Source organism: Coregonus clupeaformis, chromosome 33 (genome assembly GCF_020615455.1).
Source record: "Coregonus clupeaformis isolate EN_2021a chromosome 33, ASM2061545v1, whole genome shotgun sequence".
Classification (NCBI taxonomy): Eukaryota; Metazoa; Chordata; class Actinopteri; order Salmoniformes; family Salmonidae; genus Coregonus; species Coregonus clupeaformis.
In genome coordinates, this window is record NC_059224.1 from 18,835,764 (window position 1) to 18,857,547 (window position 21,784).

Below are 21,784 nucleotides of genomic sequence, written 5' to 3' on the forward strand. Positions count from 1 at the left end.
TTCCACCATAATTTGCAAATAAATTCATTAAAAATCCTACAATGTGATTTTCTGGATTTTTTTTCCTCATTTTGTCTGTCATAGTTGACGTGTACCTATGATGAAAATTACAGGCCTCTCTCATCATTTTAAGTGGGAGAATTTGCACAATTGGTGGCTGACTAAATACTTTTTTTCCCCACTGTATACAATGAGGGAAATAAGTATTTGATCCCCTGCTGATTTTGTACGTTTGCCCACTGACAAAGAAATGATCAGTCTATAATTTTAATGGTAGGTTTATTTGAACAGTGAGAGACAGTATAACAACAACAATTCAGAAAAACTCATGTCAAAAATGTTATAAATTGATTTGCATTTTAATGAGGGAAATAAGTATTTGACCCCCTCTCAATCAGAAAGATTTCTGGCTCCCAGGTGTCTTTTATACAGGTAACGAGCTGAGATTAGGAGCACACTCTTAAAGGGAGTGCTCCTAATCTCAGTTTGTTACTTGTATAAAAGACACCTGTCCACAGAAGCAATCAATCAATCAGATTCCAAACTCTCCACCATGGCCAAGTCCAAAGAGCTCTCCAATGATGTCAGGGACAAGATTGTAGACCTACACATGGCTGGAATGGGCTACAAGACCATCGCCAAGCAGCTTGGTTAGAAGGTGACAACAGTTGGTGCGATTATTCGCAAATGGAAGAAACACAAAAGAACTGTCAATCTCCCTCGGCCTGGGGCTCCATGCAAGATCTCACCTAGTGGAGTTGCAATGATCATGAGAACGGTGAGGAATCAGCCCAGAACTACATGGGAGGATCTTGTCAATGATCTCAAGGCAGCTGGGACCATAGTCACCAAGAAAACAATTGGTAACACACTACGCCGTGAAGGACTGAAATCCTGCAGCGCCCGCAAGGTCCCCCTGCTCAAGAAAGTACATATACAGGGCCGTCTGAAGTTTACCAATGAACATCTGAATGATTCAGAGGAGAACTGGGTGAAAGTGTTGTGGTCAGATGAGACCAAAATGGAGCTCTTTGGCATCAACTCAACTCGTCGTGTTTGGAGGAGGAGGAATGCTGCCTATGACCCCAAGAACACCATCCCCACCGTCAAACATGGAGGTGGAAACATTATGCTTTGGGGCTGTTTTTCTGCTAAGGGGACAGGACAACTTCACCGCATCAAAGGGACGATGGACGGGGCCATGTACCGTCAAATCTTGGGTGAGAACCTCCTTCCCTCAGCCAGGGCATTGAAAATGGGTCGTGGATGGGTATTCCAGCATGAAAATGACCCAAAACACACGGCCAAGGCAACAAAGGAGTGGCTCAAGAAGAAGCACATTAAGGTCCTGGAGTGGCCTAGCCAGTCTCCAGACCTTAATCCCATAGAAAATCTGTGGAGGCAGCTGAAGGTTCGAGTTGCCAAACGTCAGCCTCGAAACCTTAATGACTTGGATTAGATCTGCAAAGAGGACTGGAACAAAATCCCTCCTGAGATGTGTGCAAACCTGGTGGCCAACTACAAGAAACGTCTGACCTCTGTGATTGCCAACAAGGGTTTTGTCACCAAGTACTAAGTCATGTTTTGCAGAGGGGTCAAATACTTATTTCCCTCATTAAAATGCAAATCAATTTATAACATTTTTGACATGCGTTTTTCTGGATTTTTTTGTTTGTTATTCTGTCTCTCACTGTTCAAATAAACCTACCATTAAAATTATAGACTGATCATGTCTTTGTCAGTGGGCAAACGTACAAAATCAGCAGGGGATCAAATACTTTTTTCCCTCATTGTATACAGTGGGGAAAAAAAGTATTTAGTCAGCCACCAATTGTGCAAATTCTCCCACTTAAAATGATGAGAGAGGCCTGTAATTTTCATCATAGGTACACGTCAACTATGACAGACAAAATGAGGAAAAAAATCTATATATATATATATATATATATATATATATATATGCGAGAAAAAAGAAAAAAAAACATATGGAGGATTGGAAGTGATGCAGACAATTACATTGATGGAAGTTACAATCTGCAATATTAAAGCTGATCTACCCACAAAAAAATAAAATAAAAATTAAATAAAAGAATAGACTGACAAGTTTCAGAAGAAAGTTATTTGTTTCTGGCCATTTTGAGCCTGTAATCGAACCCACAATTGCTGATGCTCTAGATACTCAACTGGTCTCAAGAAGGCCAGTTTTATTGCTTCTTTAATCAGCACAACAGTTTTCAGCTGTGCTAACATATTTGTGAAAGGGTTTTCTAATGATCAATTAGCCTTTTAAATGATGAACTTGGATTAGCAAACACAACGTGCCATTGGAACACAGGACTGATGGTTGCTGATAATGGGCCTCTGTACGCCTATGTAGATATTCCATAAAAAATCTGCTGTTTCCAGCTACAATAGCCATTTACAATATTAACAATGTCTACACTGTATTTCTGATCAATTTGATGTTATTTTAATGGACAAAAAAAAGTGATATCCTTTCGAAAACAAGGACATTTCTAAGTGACCCCAAACTTTTGAACGGTAGCGTATGTTTTATGGCTTTTCTGTTTACCTCTGCCATATCGTGGATTCAGAGCTATCCATCTAATAGAACTCAGACAGTTTTCTTTAATAAAAGCTTCTCTAATGTCAAACATGTAGGGAGTGGTGTACCGCAGGGCAGCTCTCTAGGCCCGTTACTCTTTTCTATTTTTACCATTAAGATGAAACAAAGCCTGTGTGTCCATATACGCTGATAATTCAACTATATACGTGTCAGCAACCAAAACTAATGAAGTCACTGAAACCCTTAACAAGGAGTTGCAGTCAGTTTGGAATCGGTGGCCAGTAATAAACTGGTCCTGAACACCTCTAAAACTAAGAGCATTGTATTTGGTACAAATCATTCCCTAAACTCTAGACCTCAGCTGAATATTGTAATGAATGGTGTGGCTGTTGAACAAGTTGAGGAGACTAGATTACTTGGTGTTACTTTTGATTGTAAACTGTCATGGTCAAAACATATAGATTCAATGGTTGTAAAGATGGGGAGAGGTCTGTCCATAATAAAGAGATGCTTTTTTGACACCACACTCCAAAAAGTAATGCAGGCTCTAGGTTTGTCTTATCTTGATTATTGTCCAGTCATGTGGTCAAGTGCTGCAAAGAAAGGCCTAGTTAAGCTGCAGCTGGCCCAGAACAAAGCGGCACATTTTGCTCTTCATTGTAATCAGAGGGCTAATATAAATACTATGCATGCCAGTCTCTCTTGGCTAAGAGTTGAGGAGAGACTGACACTTCTTCCTTTTATAAGAAACATTAATGTGTTGGAAATTCCAAATTGTTTGCATAGTCAACATACACACAGCTCTGACACACACACTTACCCCACCAGACATGCCACCTGGGGTCATTTCACAGTCCCCAAATCCAGAACAAATTCAAAAAAGCGTACATCTCAAATTGCTCAAATGAACAGCAAACCTGGCTTAAAAAAAACAGATATACCAACACCTCATTGCACAATGGCTCTCCCCTATTTGACCTAGATATTTTGTGTGTATGTATTGATATGTAGGCTATGTGTGCAGTTTTAAAATGTATGTAGTTCTGTCCTTGAGCTGTTCTTGTCTATTGATGTTCTGTAATATGTCATGTTTCATGTTTTGTGTGGACCCCAGGAAGAGTAGCTGCTGCTTTTGCAACAGCTAATTGGGATCCTAATAAAATACCAAATGTAAGGTGAATACAATGTCAAGTTTGAACATAGGAGTGTGAGGTGAGACTCAATGACAGCCAACTAATGGTAACTCCCTTCTGAAAGGATTAGCCAATGGCACTCACCTCAGACATATTTGGCAGCCAAAGAAGAGTAACCATCAAATGAGCACTCACCTCTGAGATGTTGGAGACAGGCTCCACCTGCACCTCGGTGGAGCTCACAATCTCAGTGGAAGTGGTGTCCAGGATCTCCACGGCAACAGAGATGAGGAGGCGGGCCCTGAAGGACACACCTTCCCCCAGCCCCTCATTCAGGTCCTGGTGCTCATCCATCAGAGTGTAGTGGCGGGTTGAGCCATACATGTTTACCCAGGCTGGGCCCATGGTGGGGAGGAACCCTGGGGGAGGAGAGGACAGGGTGAAGGAGGAAAGGAAGGGGGATGGAGGATGACAGGTGAATTGAACGAAAGACAGGGTCCTGAGAAAGGCTGTGTGTCGTGGTGCAGGAGTGTTGCGCTGCTGTAACGGAGGAATGTTGCATGATAACTATTTCACTTTTTCTGACATTTGCTGTGGACTACGTACATGATCACTTAATATTTTGCATGAAGACATTATGATTTGCAGTGGAATTGAAAGACTTACCTTCCTGAAAAGTATTTATTCCTCACATACTGTATGTTTTAAACTATTTGAGTATTCTATTAACTTTGTATTTTTGCATGCTTCATTGTTGTGATACTCCCACGCAGATGACGACCTCTGAACTTACCACATGGGCTTCCCACTGGATTATTGACTATGATAAACAAGCCCCTGCGCAAATCGGAACTGTGGGCGCTGCCCGCATGGACCAATGGGGTTGGGGCGGGGGTTGTCCACCTTTGTTTCCCAGAGGATATAAGCGGAAGTGAAGTGCAATGGAGAAAGGCGAACTAGACTGGCGGTCGAAATTCTCAGAGAATGGCGGAAGCGGATACCGAGTTTGAACCTGATGGCGCCAGCAAAGATGACAATGAGAATTAAGGTGATGAGAATACTGGATGGACTACAGTCGCTAAAGGACGGGTAAAGAGAGCTAAAATTACAGTTAACACGCTGTCCAGTATGCCTACTGCTTATGGCGCAACTACTTCACAATTTGTTGTAGGAGTGCGGTTTGAGGATAAGAAGATGTACATGGGAGATACGTTTGATGTTGCCAAGATAGTGAAGAAAGTGTTGGGTATAGTGGAATCTGTGAGGGTGACCATCATTATTTTTGGGTGTGTTGGCAGAACAAAAGGAGCGCGCTGCGCCTCACCAGAATAAAAAATCAAGGACTGCTTTCGATTTTCGGAGCAGGGCACCAATGAAGGGCATGATTTCTGAAGTATCTGTGGAAGTTGGAGCTGAGAAGATCAATATGAAAATTCCTGGAGTAGTTGGGGCTCGAAGAAGATAGCGAGTATGTCTGTGTTACTGTTTTTTGATGAGTCTCTCCCCACTCATGTCAAGATGGTATATGTGAGTCACCCTGTGAGGGCATTTGTCCCCAGGTTACTGTAGTGTTCCAACTGCAAAGCATTTGGGCATGTGTCAAGTGTTTACAAAGAGTATGACTTGAGTGAAATGTTTGCTGCGGAATATGACGTGGAATGTTGCAATTGTGGTGGGAAGCATGCACATGAGTTCCCTGAATGTCCTGTAAGGGTGAAGGAGGCAGAGATTGCTAGGATAAGAGTTGTTCAGCATGTCTCCTATGCAGAGGCAGCAAGAAAAGTTAAAGAATGTTCTGTTGCCATGGAGAGACCGTAGTCCAGTGCTGTGGGTGCCATTCGCAAGGTGCAGGATCCAGATACCCATGTTGTGAAGAAAGTAGATTTTTTTGGGCATTTATTGCTATGGTGATTAACTGCACTGCATGAGTGGATAACAACTCAAGAAAGAACGATATCATAGTATCTGCAGCTGAATGAAGGATGTAACAGGTAAGGAGTAGCTGCATGGTGTACTGACTGGAGCAGCAGTTCCGTCCTCTCAGGTCACAGGATCTGAGTAGGGCTTTGAGTGTATTTTGAAGGACTGAGGGTTTTTTGTTTTTGTTTTCGGATGTTTGAGAGGATTAAAAGTTTTTCTGTGTTGGATTTCCCCCCTTTTTTTTTTCTGCATCCAGTGGTTTATTTCCTGCATTCACCGTTTCCGGTGTGGTCTGCCCTAAAACACCACAGAAGAAGGAGAAAGGAACGCTAACTTGTCTATACTCCTGGTGCGACAACTGCTAGACCGAGCCAGCCTTTGGAGAGGCTGAAGCGCAGCAGCATTGTGTACCTTAAGGTGATTCACACCACACACTGGGCCAGTAGCATGTGACCAGGGAAAATTGTAAGTCAACTGGTCTGATTTGTTTGTGTGGTGGAGGTAAACATGAGGCCGGCTGGGGGCCAGGTGGACTACTGTGCTCAGTGGCAAGTTGGCGATACACAAAGGTACGTGGAGTGTTTTACTTAGCATTGTTTGAACAGTTATCCTTTTTGACATTTGTGATTATTTTTAATCCAGTCCAGTTGTAGTTTTAAAACACGGCTGAGCTATACGATAGAGAGAACGTTTTCTACACACATTGAGTGTGTTGGGAGTGCTGTGAGGAACGAGGCACTGGCCCTATTCTCTTGTGTTAAGATCGCTCATCCGGCTTCACCGTGTGGGAAATCAAGGAGCTGCCGTGAGATAATCTTTACTGCTGCACGTGAATCAGCATTTGGACTGGACTGAGGATGACGCTGGCGCCATCTGGTGGAGTAAGAATGTATTTTGAAAGTGACTTTCTTGTGGGCTTGTTTTTCTCAAGAGGATTTGAGCACTTTTTGGCTGAAGACTTTTCTGTAGACAATATTTTTAAGCACTCATTCAAAAATAATAATCTAATAAATTATAATTGTTTACTCCTTTTCTGCCTCCTTCTGGGTAATTGTTACACTGCTCCCCTCCCAAACCAAGAACCTGTTATTTTATAGTTATTCCATTGCGTTCCAAGGACTCATATCAAACCTGGGTGGCATAGTACGGCTACATTATACCCTCAGCTGCCTGACGGGAGCAGCAAACTATCGATGATTTTCTATATTCAGTTGGTTTAAAGTCCTCTAATGACTTGGTAAAAATGACTTAGTACCAAAATGACTAATGTGCTACAATAACATTGGCTTGACCTGATTACCTATCAATATGAGGCTAATGTTGATCTATGGATCGGGTAAATATATCACCTCACCTTTGTCACCATCGTTGGCGATCTTTCGCAGGTCAATGAAGTGCGTTCCTATGGCGACATCGTTGACTTTGTCGGAATCTCGTATCTGGACCTTGATGCGTTTGCAGAGCGGAGGAAACATCTCAGTGAAGACAACCTGCTCTTTCCAGATGGGCTCATAACTGCTCTTCTGGACTGACGTCTTCCCCTGGGGGAAACAACAACATACGTTTGGATTGACACACATTTCTTACACTAAGACACTTCATATTATGTAAATACTGTATTTATAATGTGATTGTGATCCATTATGTAATGCTATTTGTCTCTTTTGTTTATCCAACAAATAAATAAAACAGACAGTTTCAATAAAACCGCTACAGCTTCATGGTGTTGAGAAGTCCTGATCTCCTGAGTAGTGGACCTACTTTCTGTCCAGCGAAGAGCACTTGTACATATGGGTCCACCAGGTCTCTGTTCTCTCCAATGAAGGCCTTCTTCACATTGGCCATGATGCTGGTGTTCATCTTGGGAAGGCCCTCGGCTCGGTAGATCTTCACGTAGAACCGCGCCCACTGCCTCTCCAAAGGAACTCCCTCTGGAAGCAGGAGGTTCCTGACCAGAAAAAAAAAAAAGGTTGAAAAATGGTTGCAAGTCTGATTTTGTTTCATCAAAACCCTTTGACAACATTCTCTGACCGCTAGAACATTGTATAACCCGTCAACATTCTCTTACCCCTCTATGTCGTCTTCATCCGTCTCGTTGGCTTTGTGGGGAGTCTTGATGTTGTCCCCCTTCCCCACCACGGCGATGTCACACTTGATGTAACCTTTGCACCCCGCCGTGATGTCATCAGGGTCAGACAGCATGGCCCACTTGTGGTAGAACTGGTGCTCTGTGATACAGGTGCCAATCAATCATCCATTAATTTAACCAATGAATCATCATGTATCCTTATAAGAGGTTCTGAAACATTGTGGGTCTAGACCCATGTGCCAGTCTCAGCACCCTTACCAGGCTGGGAGTAGACTGTGCCAACATCTAGCTTGAAGGTGCCAACCAAGGTGCCACTCCGCAGCAGGTTCTTGGAGTGGATCACCTAGCGAGGAGAACATATAGAATATACTGCAAACATATGGGCTACATTAGACCTGCCATAGAGACTGTTGGTCTTGGTGTTGTTTTGGAAGCAGTGGAGTAGGGTTGGTTTCATGCTCAAAGGCTGTTAATGTAAAGAGAAAGATTGAGTAGGTGTGTGTGTGTGTGTGTGTGTGTGTGTGTGTGTGGGGTAGAAGAGATACATGTATGCTACTTACTGAGAGCTTGAGGATCTTGTCAAACATGACATCTGGTGGGACGTGGAAGTCAAAGACAAAATACTGTGGGGAGAAGATAAGTCAGTATGAGATGTGACAGATACATTAGCCTTACTTTCTGTCAAATGACCCATGTTGTACCTTGGTATGATCATTCCATTGTGTTCAGGAGATTCAAAGGTTCCATTTAATCAATCAACCCCATAATGATTAATGGATCATGGACACAACACACATGTTTCTACAGAATACAACCAATGATGATCAAATGAACATACTTTCAGCATTGGTTGAATCAATTCTGTGTCGCGTCCAGGTTAATCTTATATAATACAAGGGTAATTATTACTGATTAACACGCTTGTCAGCCTAGCAGGATCAGGACACCAGCTGAATAATGCTTTCATGTTTTGCTCAGCCTCCCTCTCGTGAAATAAGAGCGTAATGTGTAGAGCTCAATAGAGAGAGGATTCCTGCTGAGCCCACAGTAGAGGCTTTGATCGGAACAGAGCCAGGCTGGTGTTGAAGCCCCTGGACTGTGACTGGCTGCTCTTCTTTCTGTTTCAACTCAATTATACACATACTGTAGAAGAGAGAGGGGAGGGGAGGGAAGGGAGGGAGGGATAGCGGGAGAGAGAGAGTGAGAATGAGAAAGAGAAAAAGAGGAGAGAGAGAGAATGAGAGAGAGAGAGAGAATGAGAAAGAGAGAGAGAGATAGAGAGAGAGAGAGACAAACTTACCTCATTGTAGTAGGGGCAGTTGGTGGATTCCTTCATGGAGGTGTACTTCTTGTCATCCCCAATCTCCACACAGACCACAGGGTCCATGTTTAGGCCTACCAGCTGCCTGGCCTCGACCACTGTGATGCTAATCTAATGGGTTGCAAAATAACATAACATTTTCTTAAGAAAACAGGTTTTTCAGAAATCCCGTTTGGAGGATTCTAGGAATCAGAAGGGAATAAGCAGGTAGGTAATCTTCCAGCCGGGATTCATTTTACTGTTGCTGGCAGGGGAGAGTTACTGCAGCCTGAAGTTAGGCTACATTAATGAGCTGCTAGCTTTTGTTCTACCCACCCAGCCTTCACACTATCCCCTATCCCTTCATCCCTACTGGCGCTTTCTTTCTTTCCTCTCTACTACCCCTCATCCCTCCATCCTTCCTTCTGCCATTGGAGTTGGTAAATGGGGATCCTAATAAAATCCACACAAAAAATCCCTCTCTCCACGAACTCCAGCAGCTATTGTGTAATGGAGCTAAGGATGCATAGATACAGTGGAGACAAACACACACAGCTGGCAGGGATAGGGTTAAGACTTGTCTCCCTTTAGGGGCTATCTGTTAAACAAAATGGACAGGCATGGTTACATCTGACCACAGTGCATACAATATACATTTCCAGCAGTGACTGTAGTAGTGGTAATTCCTTTCCTCCTCTCACCTGGTAATCCACAGGCCTCCCAGAACTAGGTTCCATCTTGATATCAGGCTTTGACCTGAGAGCGTCAAGAATACACAAATCAGAGCTTTTCCTTGTAAAATGTAGGCTGCAGTTGACTATTTACTCAATTTGGTATAGTACTGTAGTGTGGGTTATAAACATGAATAAGCGTGTTATAAAGGGTCAATGGATCATTGCACTAACAGATGTACAGCAAGTATACAGTACACTGACCTCTTGTTGGAGACATTGGTGGTGACGGCGGTGACAGACGCCAGGGAGATGCAGTCTGGGTCGAGACCCCCGACTCCTCTCAGACGCATGGCCTTCCTGTCCAGATACTCCATGTCCAGGGTGGCTGGCTCATCTGCGGGGTGCCATCACAATAACCCATGTCAGTTTATGCCAGGGGTGGGCAACCCTCCTCCTGGAGAGCCACTGGGATTTATCTGCTCTAACACACCTGATTCAGCTTATCAAGGTCTGGATGAGTAGCTGGTTAGTAAAAGCCTACCCTTCTTATAAAGGTCTGGATAAGCAGCTGATTAGTAAAAGCCTACCCTTCTTATAAAGGTCTGGATAAGAAGCTGATTAGTAAAAGCCTACCCTTTTTCAAGGTCTGGATGAGCAGCTGGTTAGTAAAAACCTACCTTTCTTGTGGTCGTCTTTGGAGCTCTTGGTCTTGCCGAGCTTCATGGCTGAGAATACCCCCTTCCCTGCTCTGATGGAGGAAGAGAAGAGGAGGGAGAAAGTAGAATAAATATAAAGAAACTACTGAAATTCTACACAGTGAAATCGGGTAAAATATCTGGGAAGACCTCCCACATTTGGACTAATGGCAAAGACAATTTCCCAAATGTCATGAACTGTTCTCATTATGTTGTCATTCTGAGGACTTTACTAACTCTCTTAGTTAACCTTTATATTCTTCTAAGGAGGACCTCATTCAACAAAAAAACATGTGCGTACATGATGAAAACCTACAGTAACTAACTAAACCCTACACCAACATAACACATTGCACCATCAGGATGGAAACATTTTGCAGAGATGAACATTACATTGAGGAGACAGTCTCTAAACCCCCCGACCCCTATCACAATAGAACCTAGGGGTGTACAATAACACCACACAGTTATTACAGAGGATCACATATCACCACCACAACAAAGGCTGTGATGTCACTGCCGGACCGGCAAACAAGGGGCCTTAATAATTAAAAATGATGTGCGTGACCGTCCAATTAGCTGCGGATATGGATACATGTCAGATAGAAGATGAAAGGGAGGTTTTCTATTTGTCTTCTCAAGCGTTCTAAAGTGAAGTAGTCGATTAGAGTTACATTTCTGCTTTCCATCTTTCCTTTCATTAATTCACTGATATGTATCGAACCCTCTTTTGATAAGAACCAGAAAATTAAGAAGATAAAATGGAGTGTTCTTTCAAGAATAGATATCATATTACACCGTATTCAATATGACAGGTTTGGGAAATGGAAAATCCTTCAGAAAGAAGCAACATTATTTAGACTACAAAAGACTTAGCAATGGTTCACTCAAGGCTGGTGTATCTAAAAAGCTTCAGGGTCTAGCTACAGCTCTCCTAGTCATTTCAAATCAAGGTCAAACACATTCAAGGCAGAACAGACGTAAATAAATAAAAACATAATAAAAAAAGATTAACCTCTACGGGATCGGTGTCCCGTATATGGGACGGTTGAGCTAACGTGTGCTAATGTGATTAGCATGACTGTTGTAGGTAACAGCAAACTTTCCAGGACATAGACATGTCTTATATGGGCAGAAAGATTAAATGATTGTTAATCTAACTGTACTGTCCAATTTACAGTAGCTATTGCTTGAGGAGAGTGCACAACAACAAAAAACGTATCACGGCAACTGGTTTGATACATTCACCTCTGAAGGTAAATAATGTACTTACATTCGGTAATCTTGCTCTGATTTGTCATCCTGAGGGTCCCAAAGATAAAATGTATCATAATTTTGTTTGATAAAATCCATTTTTATATTCAAATGTAGGAACTGGGTTCTACAGTTTGAACCCTTGCTGTCTCTGGCGCCACACCCACCCCGCTAGTTAGTGTATAAGCTAATGATCCATCATGTATGACATTCCTGGGAGTGTGTAAACTTACATTTTGTATTACCATATCATTTTTGTATGTTCTCTATAGTCATGTACTTGAAAATGTATCAATTGACCAATTCAGCACATTTGGGCAGACTTGATACAAAAATAGTCCAGTATTGCAGTGCTTCACTGGATCAATCTGAAACTGCACACACACTGCTGCCATCTAGTGGCCAAAATATAAATTGTGCCTAAACTACAATATTATATTGTGGCCTTTCTCTTGCATTTAAAAGATTATGTATTATCTTTTACCAGATCTAATGTGTTATATTCTCCTACATTAATTTCACATTTCCACAAACTTCTAAGTGATTCCTTTCAAATGCTATCAAGAATATGCATATCCTAGCTTCAGGTCCTGAGCTACAGGCAGTTAGAATTGGGTATGTCATTTGAGGCGAAAATTGAAAAAAAGGGTCCGATCCTTAAGAGGTGAATGGAAAGCCTTGGAAGTGTTGCTTTTGTATGTTCAACTTACAAGCCATACATCTATTCACATAGCAACTGTACTATTATCATGCCGTCTATTATTGACCATCTAAAAATGCAAATATTTAGATTGTAATATTTGTAAAACAAAACCAAGAATGGAATCATCAGGTGTTGACCACAGCCTCAGTCAGATGAACAGACATTTAAGCAGCTCATACTAATGATCAAGCAAAAGCAAGTGGTTCATACATACCATACAGAAGATACCCCAGGTCCAAACCCAGCTCAGGATGACAACACTAGCACCCTCTCTCCCTGTCGCTCAACAGAATATGCTTCACCTATCACTCATTCACTCTATTCCATATTAGCAGTTCCTTCCATAGACAAGGAGCCAAGCTCACAGGCAGGTAGGTAAAGAGGTACACAGGGAGGCAGAGGAGGGAGAGGAAGAGGAATGTGAGAGGATGAATCTGAGGCTGGAGGAGATACAGTAGTGCAGAAGCTACTGTGGGGTTGGGAGGAGGGAGCAGACAGGGGGAGCGCTGACGACCAAATGATACGAGAGTGTAGCCAAGCATGGCAAAGGATCCATTGGAGCACTAATACAGTACACACTGGAGTGCAGACACACACGCACATACGCACGCACACAGACACTGTGGTGGTTGAAGAAGTATTTGGGATCTCACTTTGTCTTTTTTTTTTAGACCGCTACTGTTGAATGAACTGATTTATTTTATGAGGTGATGGAATTCCAATTTATTCCACCTCAATGAACAAAGGTAACTTTGTCACTGTAATAAGATAGGTAATGATGTCTTGTAAAGTATAAATCCAGGCTCTGTCGTAGCCGGCCGCGACCGGGAGACCCATGGGGCGGCGCTCAATTGGCCCAGCGTTGTCCAGGGTAGGGGAGGGAATGGCCGGCAGGGATGTAGCTCAGTTGGTAGAGCATGGCGTTGGCAACGCCAGGGTTGTGGGTTTGATTCCCACGGGGGGGCCAGTATAAAAAAAAATAAAAAAATTGTATGCACTCACTAACTGTAAGTCGCTATGGATAAGAGCGTCTGCTAAATGATTAAAATGTAAATGTAAAATGTATAAACAAGTGCTAAAGGGAGTGCTATGAAGTCTTTATGCGCAGTGAAAAAGTCAAGTGAAGTTCTTATGAACTTGTCAAAGCTCTGTGTAACAAAGTACCTGTTTGTTTGTCCTTCTTTTCCCTTTGAACTGAAATGGGAAGACAAACCAAACAATCAACAACTATAAATTAATATGTAATCAAAACACTGCAAATCAAACCAATCAAATCACACAAACTGTATGCTTGAATCAGGTTGTAGAGTAGCCTCATTCAAGCCATCAACTATTAAGGTATGTGATGCATGGTACCCTAGCCCACTAGTGCTTCAGCACCACATAGTCCAGGAATAATACATCCATAGCAGACTCAGCAAACAAATAATCACCACAGCAGTACAAACAGAGAGCATCATAGTCCAATGCTGCATTGGGCTACAGCCCTTTGCAGCTAGCTGGCAGCATGTGTTCTTAAACTCATCAAACCAATATCAATAACTGATCAATCTTGATGTAGCCAACCCTCTGCTACCGACCATGTCGGTTAATATTGATCAGTATTATGGTGTGATTTGTCACAAGGTCTAATAAAAAGCAATATTTTGTGTTCAGTATTGGTAAATAATTAATAGGAGTGCTCTTGTAGTTGTATCATGACTCATGAGGTACATAATAAGAGAATGAACATCCTAACTTGTACTCTGATAATATCTCAGTAGTGTTACTGTTAGGGTCTGACTCTTGTGGTTGTAGGATCAATAAAACATAATGAGTGTTGTAGCAATACTGACTGGATGGAAATATGGTTTCAGCAATGAGTAAAGGATTTCTCACTGGAACGTACAGTATAATGTAGTGCTCTACAGTAGTCCCGTGTGCAGTATGTGGTAATTAATGTTTGATGTGTGTGTGTATGTATGTGTGTGTGTGTATCTGTGTGTGTGTGTGTGTGTGTGTGTGTATGTGTGTGTGTGTGTGTTTGTTCATGTACCTGATGGGATTCAGCTCCTCACTGCAGGAGACACAAATAACATATTTAACATACTGCACAGGCTCTGATGTGCTTCACACATACAGTACCAGTCAAATGTTTTGACACACCTACTCATTCAAGGGTTTTTCTTTATTTTTTACTATTTTCTACATTGTAGAATAATAGTGAAGACATCAAATAACACATATGGAATCATGTGGTAACCAAAAAAGTTTTAAACAAATCAAAATATATTTGAGATTTGAGATTCTTCAAATAGCCACCCTTTGCCTTGATGACAGCTTTTCACACTCTTGGAATTCTCTCAACCAGCTTCACCTGGAAGGCTTTTCCAACAGTCTTGAAGGAGTTCCCACATATGCTGAGCACTTGTTGGCTGCTTTTCCTTCACTCTGCGGTTCGACTCATCCCAAACCATCTGAATTGGGTTGAGGTCGGGGGATTGTGGAGGCCAGGTCATCTGATGCAGCACTCCATCACTCTCCTTCTTGGTCAAATAGCCCTTACACAGCCTGGAGGTGTGTTGGGTCATTGTCCTGTTGAAAAACAAATGATAGTCCCACTAAGCCCAAACCAGATGGGATGGCGTATCGCTGCAGAATGCTGTGGTAGCCATGCTGGTTAAGTGTGCCTTGAATTCTAAATAAATCACAGACAGTGTCACCAGCAAAGCACCCCCAAACCATAACACCTCCTCCTCCGTGCTTTAAGGTGGGAACAACACATGCAGAGATCATCCGTTCACCCACACCGCGTCTCACAAAGACACGGCGGTTGGAACCAAAAATCTCCAATTTGGACTCCAGACCAAAGGACACATTTCCACCGGTCTAATGTCCATTGATCATGTTTCTTGGCCCAAGCAGGTCTCTTTTCCTTATTAGTGTATTTTAGTAGTGGTTTCTTTGCAGCAATTCGACCATGAAGGCCTGATTCACACAGTCCCCTCTGAACAGTTGATGTTGAGATGTGTATGTGACTTGACCTCTGTGAAGCATTTATTTGGGCTGCAATTTCTGAGGCTGGTAACTCTAATGAACTTATCCTCTGCAGCAGAGGTAAGTCTGGGTCTTCAATTCCTGTGGTGGTCCTCATGAGAGCCAGTTTCATCATAGCGCTTGATGGTTTTTGCAACTGCACTTGAAGAAACTTTCAAAGTTCTTGACATTTTCCGTACTGACTGACCTTCATGTCTTAAAGTAATGATGGACTGTCGTTTCTCTTTGCTTATTTGAGCTGTTCTTGCCATAACATGGACTTGGTCTTTTACCAAATAGGGCTATCTTCTGTACACCCCTCCTACCTTGTCACAACATAACTAATTGGCTCAAACGCATTAAGAAGGAAAGAAATACAATTAACAGGCACACCTGTTAATTGAAATGCATTTCAGGTGACTACCTCATGAAGCTGGTTGAGAGAATGCCAAGTGTGCAAAGCTGTCATCAAGGCAAAGGGTGGCTATTTGAAGAATCTCAAATCTAAAATATATTTTGATTTGTTTAACACTTCTTTGGTTACTACATGATTCCATATGTGTTGTTTCATAGTTTTGATGTCTTCACTATTATTCTACAATGTAAAAATAAAGAAAAACCCTTGAATGAGTAGGTGTGTCCAAACTTTTGACTGGTAGTGTACATGTGTGTTCATAAATAAGACATACAAGTATGAATAAATCAAGTCACTACAAGTGTAAACAATGAGATAGATGAGTGAATACATCAGCAAACCAGGAATATTCCCAACAGTCTTTATGTTGTACCTGGCTTGGAATTGGGTTCAAACCCTCTGGATCAGCATGAAAATAAATTAATAATGTCTCTTAGATTCTCAATACAAGAGCGAAGGAGAGTGACAGAGAGAGAGAGAGAGTGACAGAGAGAGAGAGAGAGAGAGAGAGAGAGAGAGAGAGAGAGAGAGAGAGAGAGAGAGAGAGAGAGAGAGAGAGAGAGAGAGAGAGAGAGAGTGAGAGAGTGAGTGAGTGAGTGAGTGAGAGAGTGAGTGAGTGAGTGAGTGAGTGAGTGAGTGAGTGAGTGAGTGAGTGAGTGAGTGAGTGAGTGAGTGAGTGAGTGAGTGAGTGAGTGAGTGAGTGAGTGAGTGAGTGAGTGAGTGAGTGAGTGAGTGAGTGAGTGAGTGAGTGAGTGAGTGAGTGAGTGAGTGAGTGAGTGAGTGAGTGAGTGAGTAAGTAAAAGGAGAGAGAGGCAGAAAATAATGGTCAGTGTAGGAGAAAATCAAACTGGGGAAATTGAATATAAATAAAGAAACGAAAAGAAAAGGAAAAAAAAAAGAATTGAGCTGCAGGTGATCAATAATGTACCGCCCCAAAGCTCTGTTCTGCTCTGCGGGCTCTGCTGAATGGAGCTGAATAGTCTCTCTCCCATACACACACGCAAACACACACACACACACACACACAGACAGTGTTCTCTCAGGAGTGTCCCGTGATCAGATGGTCAGACAGTGATCAGGTAAACCTGAGAACCAGAGCAGTGGTTCAGTGTTCCGGAACGGTTTGTTCCGTTCTAAAAACGTATCGACCACTCCGCTGCTTTCTCAGGAAGGTTCCTTTATTATTTATCCCTGGAAAAGTTATTCTAAATCTCTATTTTAAATACAATTATGATGCAAGACTTTCCTTCTCCTCTGTGTATTTGTAATAAAGGCAGTATTCTGGGCTGCTGTGGTATTTATTTAGTTTCACACGGTAAGAGGCTTTAACACCAGAGAACAATCCTCTTAGTCTCTGTGTCCTACATACCATTATTTATTTTTTAACCCTTATTTTACCAGGTAAGTTGACTGAGAACTTATTTACAGCAACGACCTGGGGAATAGTTACAGGGGAGAGGAAGGGGGATGAATGAGCCAATTTGAAGCTGGGGATGATTAGCTGGCCATGATAGTATGTGGGCCAGATGCAATAGCAGAGAGAACAGTCTATGACTTTAGTGACTTGACTCTTTGATAATATTTTGGGCCTTCCTCTGACACCACCTAGTATATAGGTTCTGGACGGCAGGAAGCTTGGCCCCAGTGATGTACTGGGCTGTACGCACTACCCTCTGTAGGTCGGATGCCGAGCAATTGCCATACCAGGCGGTGATGCAACCGGTCAGGATGCTCTCGATGGTGCAGCTGTATAACTTTTTGAGGATCTGGGGACCCATGCCAAATCTTTTCAGTCTCCTGAGGGGGAAATGGTTTTCTCACGCCCTCTTCACAAATGTCTTGGTGTGTTTGTTGGTGATGTGGACACCAAGGAACATTAAACTCTCGAACCGCTCCACTACAGCCCCGTCGATGTGAATGGGGGCATGTTCGGCCCTCCTTTTCCAGTAGTCCACGATCATCTCCTTTGTCTTGATCACGTTGAGGGAGAGGTAGTTGTCCTGGCACCACACTGCCAGGTCTCTGACCTCCTCCCTATAGGCTGTCTCATCGTTGTCGGTGATCAGGCCTACCACTGTTGTGTTGTCAGCAAACGTAATGGTGTTGGAGTCGTGCTTGGCCATGCAGTCATGGGGGAACATGGAGTACAGGAGGGGATTAAACATGCACCCCTGAGGGGCCCCCGTGTTGTGGATCAGCGTGGTAGATGTGTTGTTGCCTACCCTTACCACCTGGAGGCGGCCCATCAGGAAGTCCAGGAGCCAGTTGCAGAGGGAGGTGTTTAGTCCCAGGGTCCTTAGCTTAGTGATGAGCTTTGTGGGCACTATGGTGTTGAACGCTGAGCTGTAGTCAATGAACAGCATTCTCACATAGGTGTTCCTTTTGTCCAGGTGGGAAAGGGCAGTGTGGAGTGCGATTGAGATTGCGTCATCTGTGGATCTGTTGGGGCAGTATGTGAATTGGAGTGGGTCTAGGTTTTCCGGGATGATGGTGTTGATGTGAGCAATGACCAGCCTTTCAAAGCACTTCATGGCTACCGACGTGAGTGCTACAGGGCGGTAGTCATTTAGGCAGGTTATCTTTGCTTTCTTGGGCACAGGGACCATGGTGGTCTGCTTGAAACATGTTGGTATTACAGACTCGGTCAGGGAGAGGATGAAAATGTCAGTGAACACACTTGCCAGCTGGTCCGCGCATGCTCAGAGTACACGTCCTGGTAATCCTTCAGGCCTTGTGAATGTTGACCTGTTTAAAGGTCTTGCTCACATCGGCTACGGAGAGCGTGATCACACAATCATCCGGAACAGCTGATGCTCTCATTCATGCTTCAGTGTTGCATGCCTCGCAGTGAGCATAAAAGGCATTTAGCCCGACTGGTAGGCTCGCGTCACTGGGTAGCTCGCGGCTGGGTTTCCCTTTGTAGTCCGTAATAGTTTGCAAGCCCTGCCACATCCGACGAGCGTCAGAGCCGGTGTAGTACGATTCAATCCTAGTCCTGTATTGATGCTTTGCCTGTTTGATGGTATGTCTGAGGGCATAGCGGGATTTCTTATAAGTATCCGGATTAGTGTCCCGCTCCTTGAAAGCAGCAGCTCTAACCTTCAGCTCGGTGCGGATGTTGCCTGTAATCCATGGCTTCTGGTTGGGATATGTACTGTACGTATGGTCACTGTGGGGACGACGTTGTCAATGCACTTATTGATGAAGCTGGTGACGGAGCTGGTGTACTCCTCAATGCCATTGGATGAATCCCAGAACATATTCCAGTTTGTGCTAGCAAAACAGTCCTGTAGTGTAGCATCCGCGTCATCTGACCACTTCCGTGTTGAGCGAGTCACTGGTAGGAGTCACTGGCAGGAATCAGGAGGATAGAATTATGGTCAGATTTTCCAAATGGAGGGCGAGGGAGAGCTTTGTACGCATCTCTGTGTGTGGAGTAAAGGTGGTCTTGAGTTTTTTTTCCTCTGGGTGCACATGTGACATGCTGGTAGAAATGAGGTAAAACGGATTTAAGTTTGCCTGCATTAAAATCCCCGGCCACTAGGAGCTCAGCTTCTGGATGAGCATTTTCTTGTTTGCTTATGGCCTTATACAGCTCGTTGAGTGCGGTCTTCGTGCTAGCGTCGGTTTGTGGTGGTATATAGAGATTACCTTTATATTAGACATCGCGCACCAGCTGTTATTGACAAATAGACACACCCCCACTCTCATCTTACCGGACGTACAGTGGATTTAAATGAATTTTAATTCGGATTTCATGTAATGGAAATACACAAAATAGTCCAAATTGGTGAAGTGAAATGAAAAAAATAACTTGCTTCAAAAAATTATAAAAAATAAATAACGGAAAAGTGGTGCGTGCATATGTATTCACCCCCTTTGCTATGAAGCCCCTAAATAAGATCTGGTGCAACCAATTACTTTCAGAAGTCACATAATTAGTTAAATAAAGTCCACCTGTGTGCAATCTAAGTGTCACATGATCTGTCACATGATCTGTCACATGATCTCAGTATAAATACACCTTTTCTGAAAGGCCCCAGAGTCTGCAACACCACTAAGCAAGGGGCACCACCAAGCAAGCAGCACCATGAAGACCAAGGAGCTCTCCAAACAGGTCAGGGACAAAGTTGTGGAGAAGTACAGATCAGGGTTGGGTTATAGAAAAATATCCGAAACTTTGAACATCCCACGGAGCACCATTAAATCCATTATTAAAAAATGGAAAGAATATGGCAGCACAGCAAACCTGTCAAGAGATGGCGCCCACCAAAACTAATGGACCAGGCAAGGAGGGCATTAATTAGAGAGGCAACAAAGAGACCAAAGATAACCCTGAAGGCGCTGCAAAGCTCCACAGCGGAGATTGGAGTATCTGTCCATAGGACCACTTTAAGCCGTACACTCCACAGAGCTGGGCTTTACGGAAGAGTGGCCAGAAAAAAAGCCATTGCTTAAAGAAAATAATAAGCAAACACGTTTGGTGTTCGCCAAAAGGCATGTAGGAGACTCCCCAAACATATGGAAGAAGGTACTCTGGTCAGATGAGACTAAAATTGAGCTTTTTGGCCATCAAGGAAAACGCTATGTCTGGCGCAAACCAAACACCTCTCAACACCCCGAGAACACCATCCAGCATGGTGGTGGCAGCATCATGCTGTGGGGATGTTTTTCATCGGCAGGGACTGGGAAACTGGTCAGAAATGAAGGAATGATGGATGGTGCTAAATACAGGGAAATTCTTGAGGGAAACCTGTATCAGTCTTCCAGAGATTTGAGACTGGGACGGAGGTTCACCTTCCAGCAGGACAATGACCCTAAAGCAACACTCGAGTGGTTTAAGGGGAAACATTTAAATGTCTTGGAATGGCCTAGTCAAAGCCCAGACATCAATCCAATTGAGAATCTGTGGTATGACTTATAGATTGCTGTACACCAGTGGAACCCATCCAACTTGAAGGAGCTGGAGCAGTTTTGCCTTGGAGAATGGGAAAAAATCCTAGTGGCTAGATGTGCCAAGCTTATAGAGACATACCCCAAGAGACTTGCAACTGTAATTGCTGCAAAAGCTCTACAAAGTATTGACTTTGGGGGGGTGAATAGTTATGCACGCTCAAGTTTTCAGTTTTTTTGTCTTATTTCTTGTTTGTTTCACAATAAAAAATATTTTGCATCTTCAAAGTGGTAGGCATGTTGTGTAAATCAAACGATACAAACCCTGAAAAAATCTATTTTAATTCCAGGTTGCAAGGCAACAAAATAGGAAAAATGCCAAGGGGGGTGAATACTTTTGCAAGCCACTGTAGCTGTTCTGTCCTGCCGATGCACGGAAAACCCAGCCAACTGTATATTATCCGTGTCGTCATTCATCCACGACTCGGTGAAACATAGGATATTACAGTTTTTAATGTCCCGTTGGTAGGATAGTCTCGAACGGAGCGCATCCAGTTTATTCTCCAGTGATTGCTCGTTGGCCAATAGAACAGATGGTAGAGGCGAGTTACTCACTCGCCAACAAATTCTCACAAGGCACCCTGATCTCCGCCCCCTGTATTTCCTTATTGTTTTCATGCGAATTATGGGGATTTGGGCCTTGTCTGGGAGCAGCATTATATCCTTCGTTTCAGACTCATTAAAGAAAACATCCTTGTCCAGTTCGAGGTGAGTAATCGCTGTTCTGATATCCAGAAGCTCTTTTCGGTCATAAGAGATGGTAGCATCAACATTATGTACAAAATAAGTTACAAACAATGTGAAAAAACATACAAAATAGCACAAATAGTTAAGAGCCCGTAAAATGGCAGCCATCCCCTCTGGCGCCATTATAGGGATATTAACCCCAGGACACTGGGGTTAATACCCCTACTCTTATGGTAAGTGCCATCCAGGGACTGACCAGGAACAACCCTGCTTAGCTTCTGAGGCAAGCCAGCAGTGGGATGCAGAGTGGTATGCTGCTGAAATCATGAAAGAGAAACAGCATTCCATGTGTGTGTGCATGTGTGCGCGCCTACTTTTTG

At 43.2% G+C, this 21,784-nt stretch overlaps 1 protein-coding gene across 1 annotated transcript in view; it reads right to left on the minus strand.

The window, feature by feature from the left end:
* LOC121548745 (otoferlin) overlaps positions 1–21,784 on the minus strand; it is a 105,188-nt gene that overhangs the window by 34,607 nt on the left and 48,797 nt on the right. The window contains exons 6-15 of the mRNA XM_041860287.2: positions 10,360–10,430; positions 9,944–10,076; positions 9,710–9,764; positions 9,009–9,140; positions 8,269–8,331; positions 7,967–8,051; positions 7,688–7,847; positions 7,381–7,567; positions 6,974–7,160; positions 3,895–4,118 (exon numbers count right to left, since the gene is read on the minus strand). Coding sequence (XP_041716221.2) covers positions 3,895–4,118; positions 6,974–7,160; positions 7,381–7,567; positions 7,688–7,847; positions 7,967–8,051; positions 8,269–8,331; positions 9,009–9,140; positions 9,710–9,764; positions 9,944–10,076; positions 10,360–10,430 — 1,297 coding nt within the window. The remainder of the gene's footprint in view (positions 1–3,894; positions 4,119–6,973; positions 7,161–7,380; positions 7,568–7,687; positions 7,848–7,966; positions 8,052–8,268; positions 8,332–9,008; positions 9,141–9,709; positions 9,765–9,943; positions 10,077–10,359; positions 10,431–21,784) is intronic.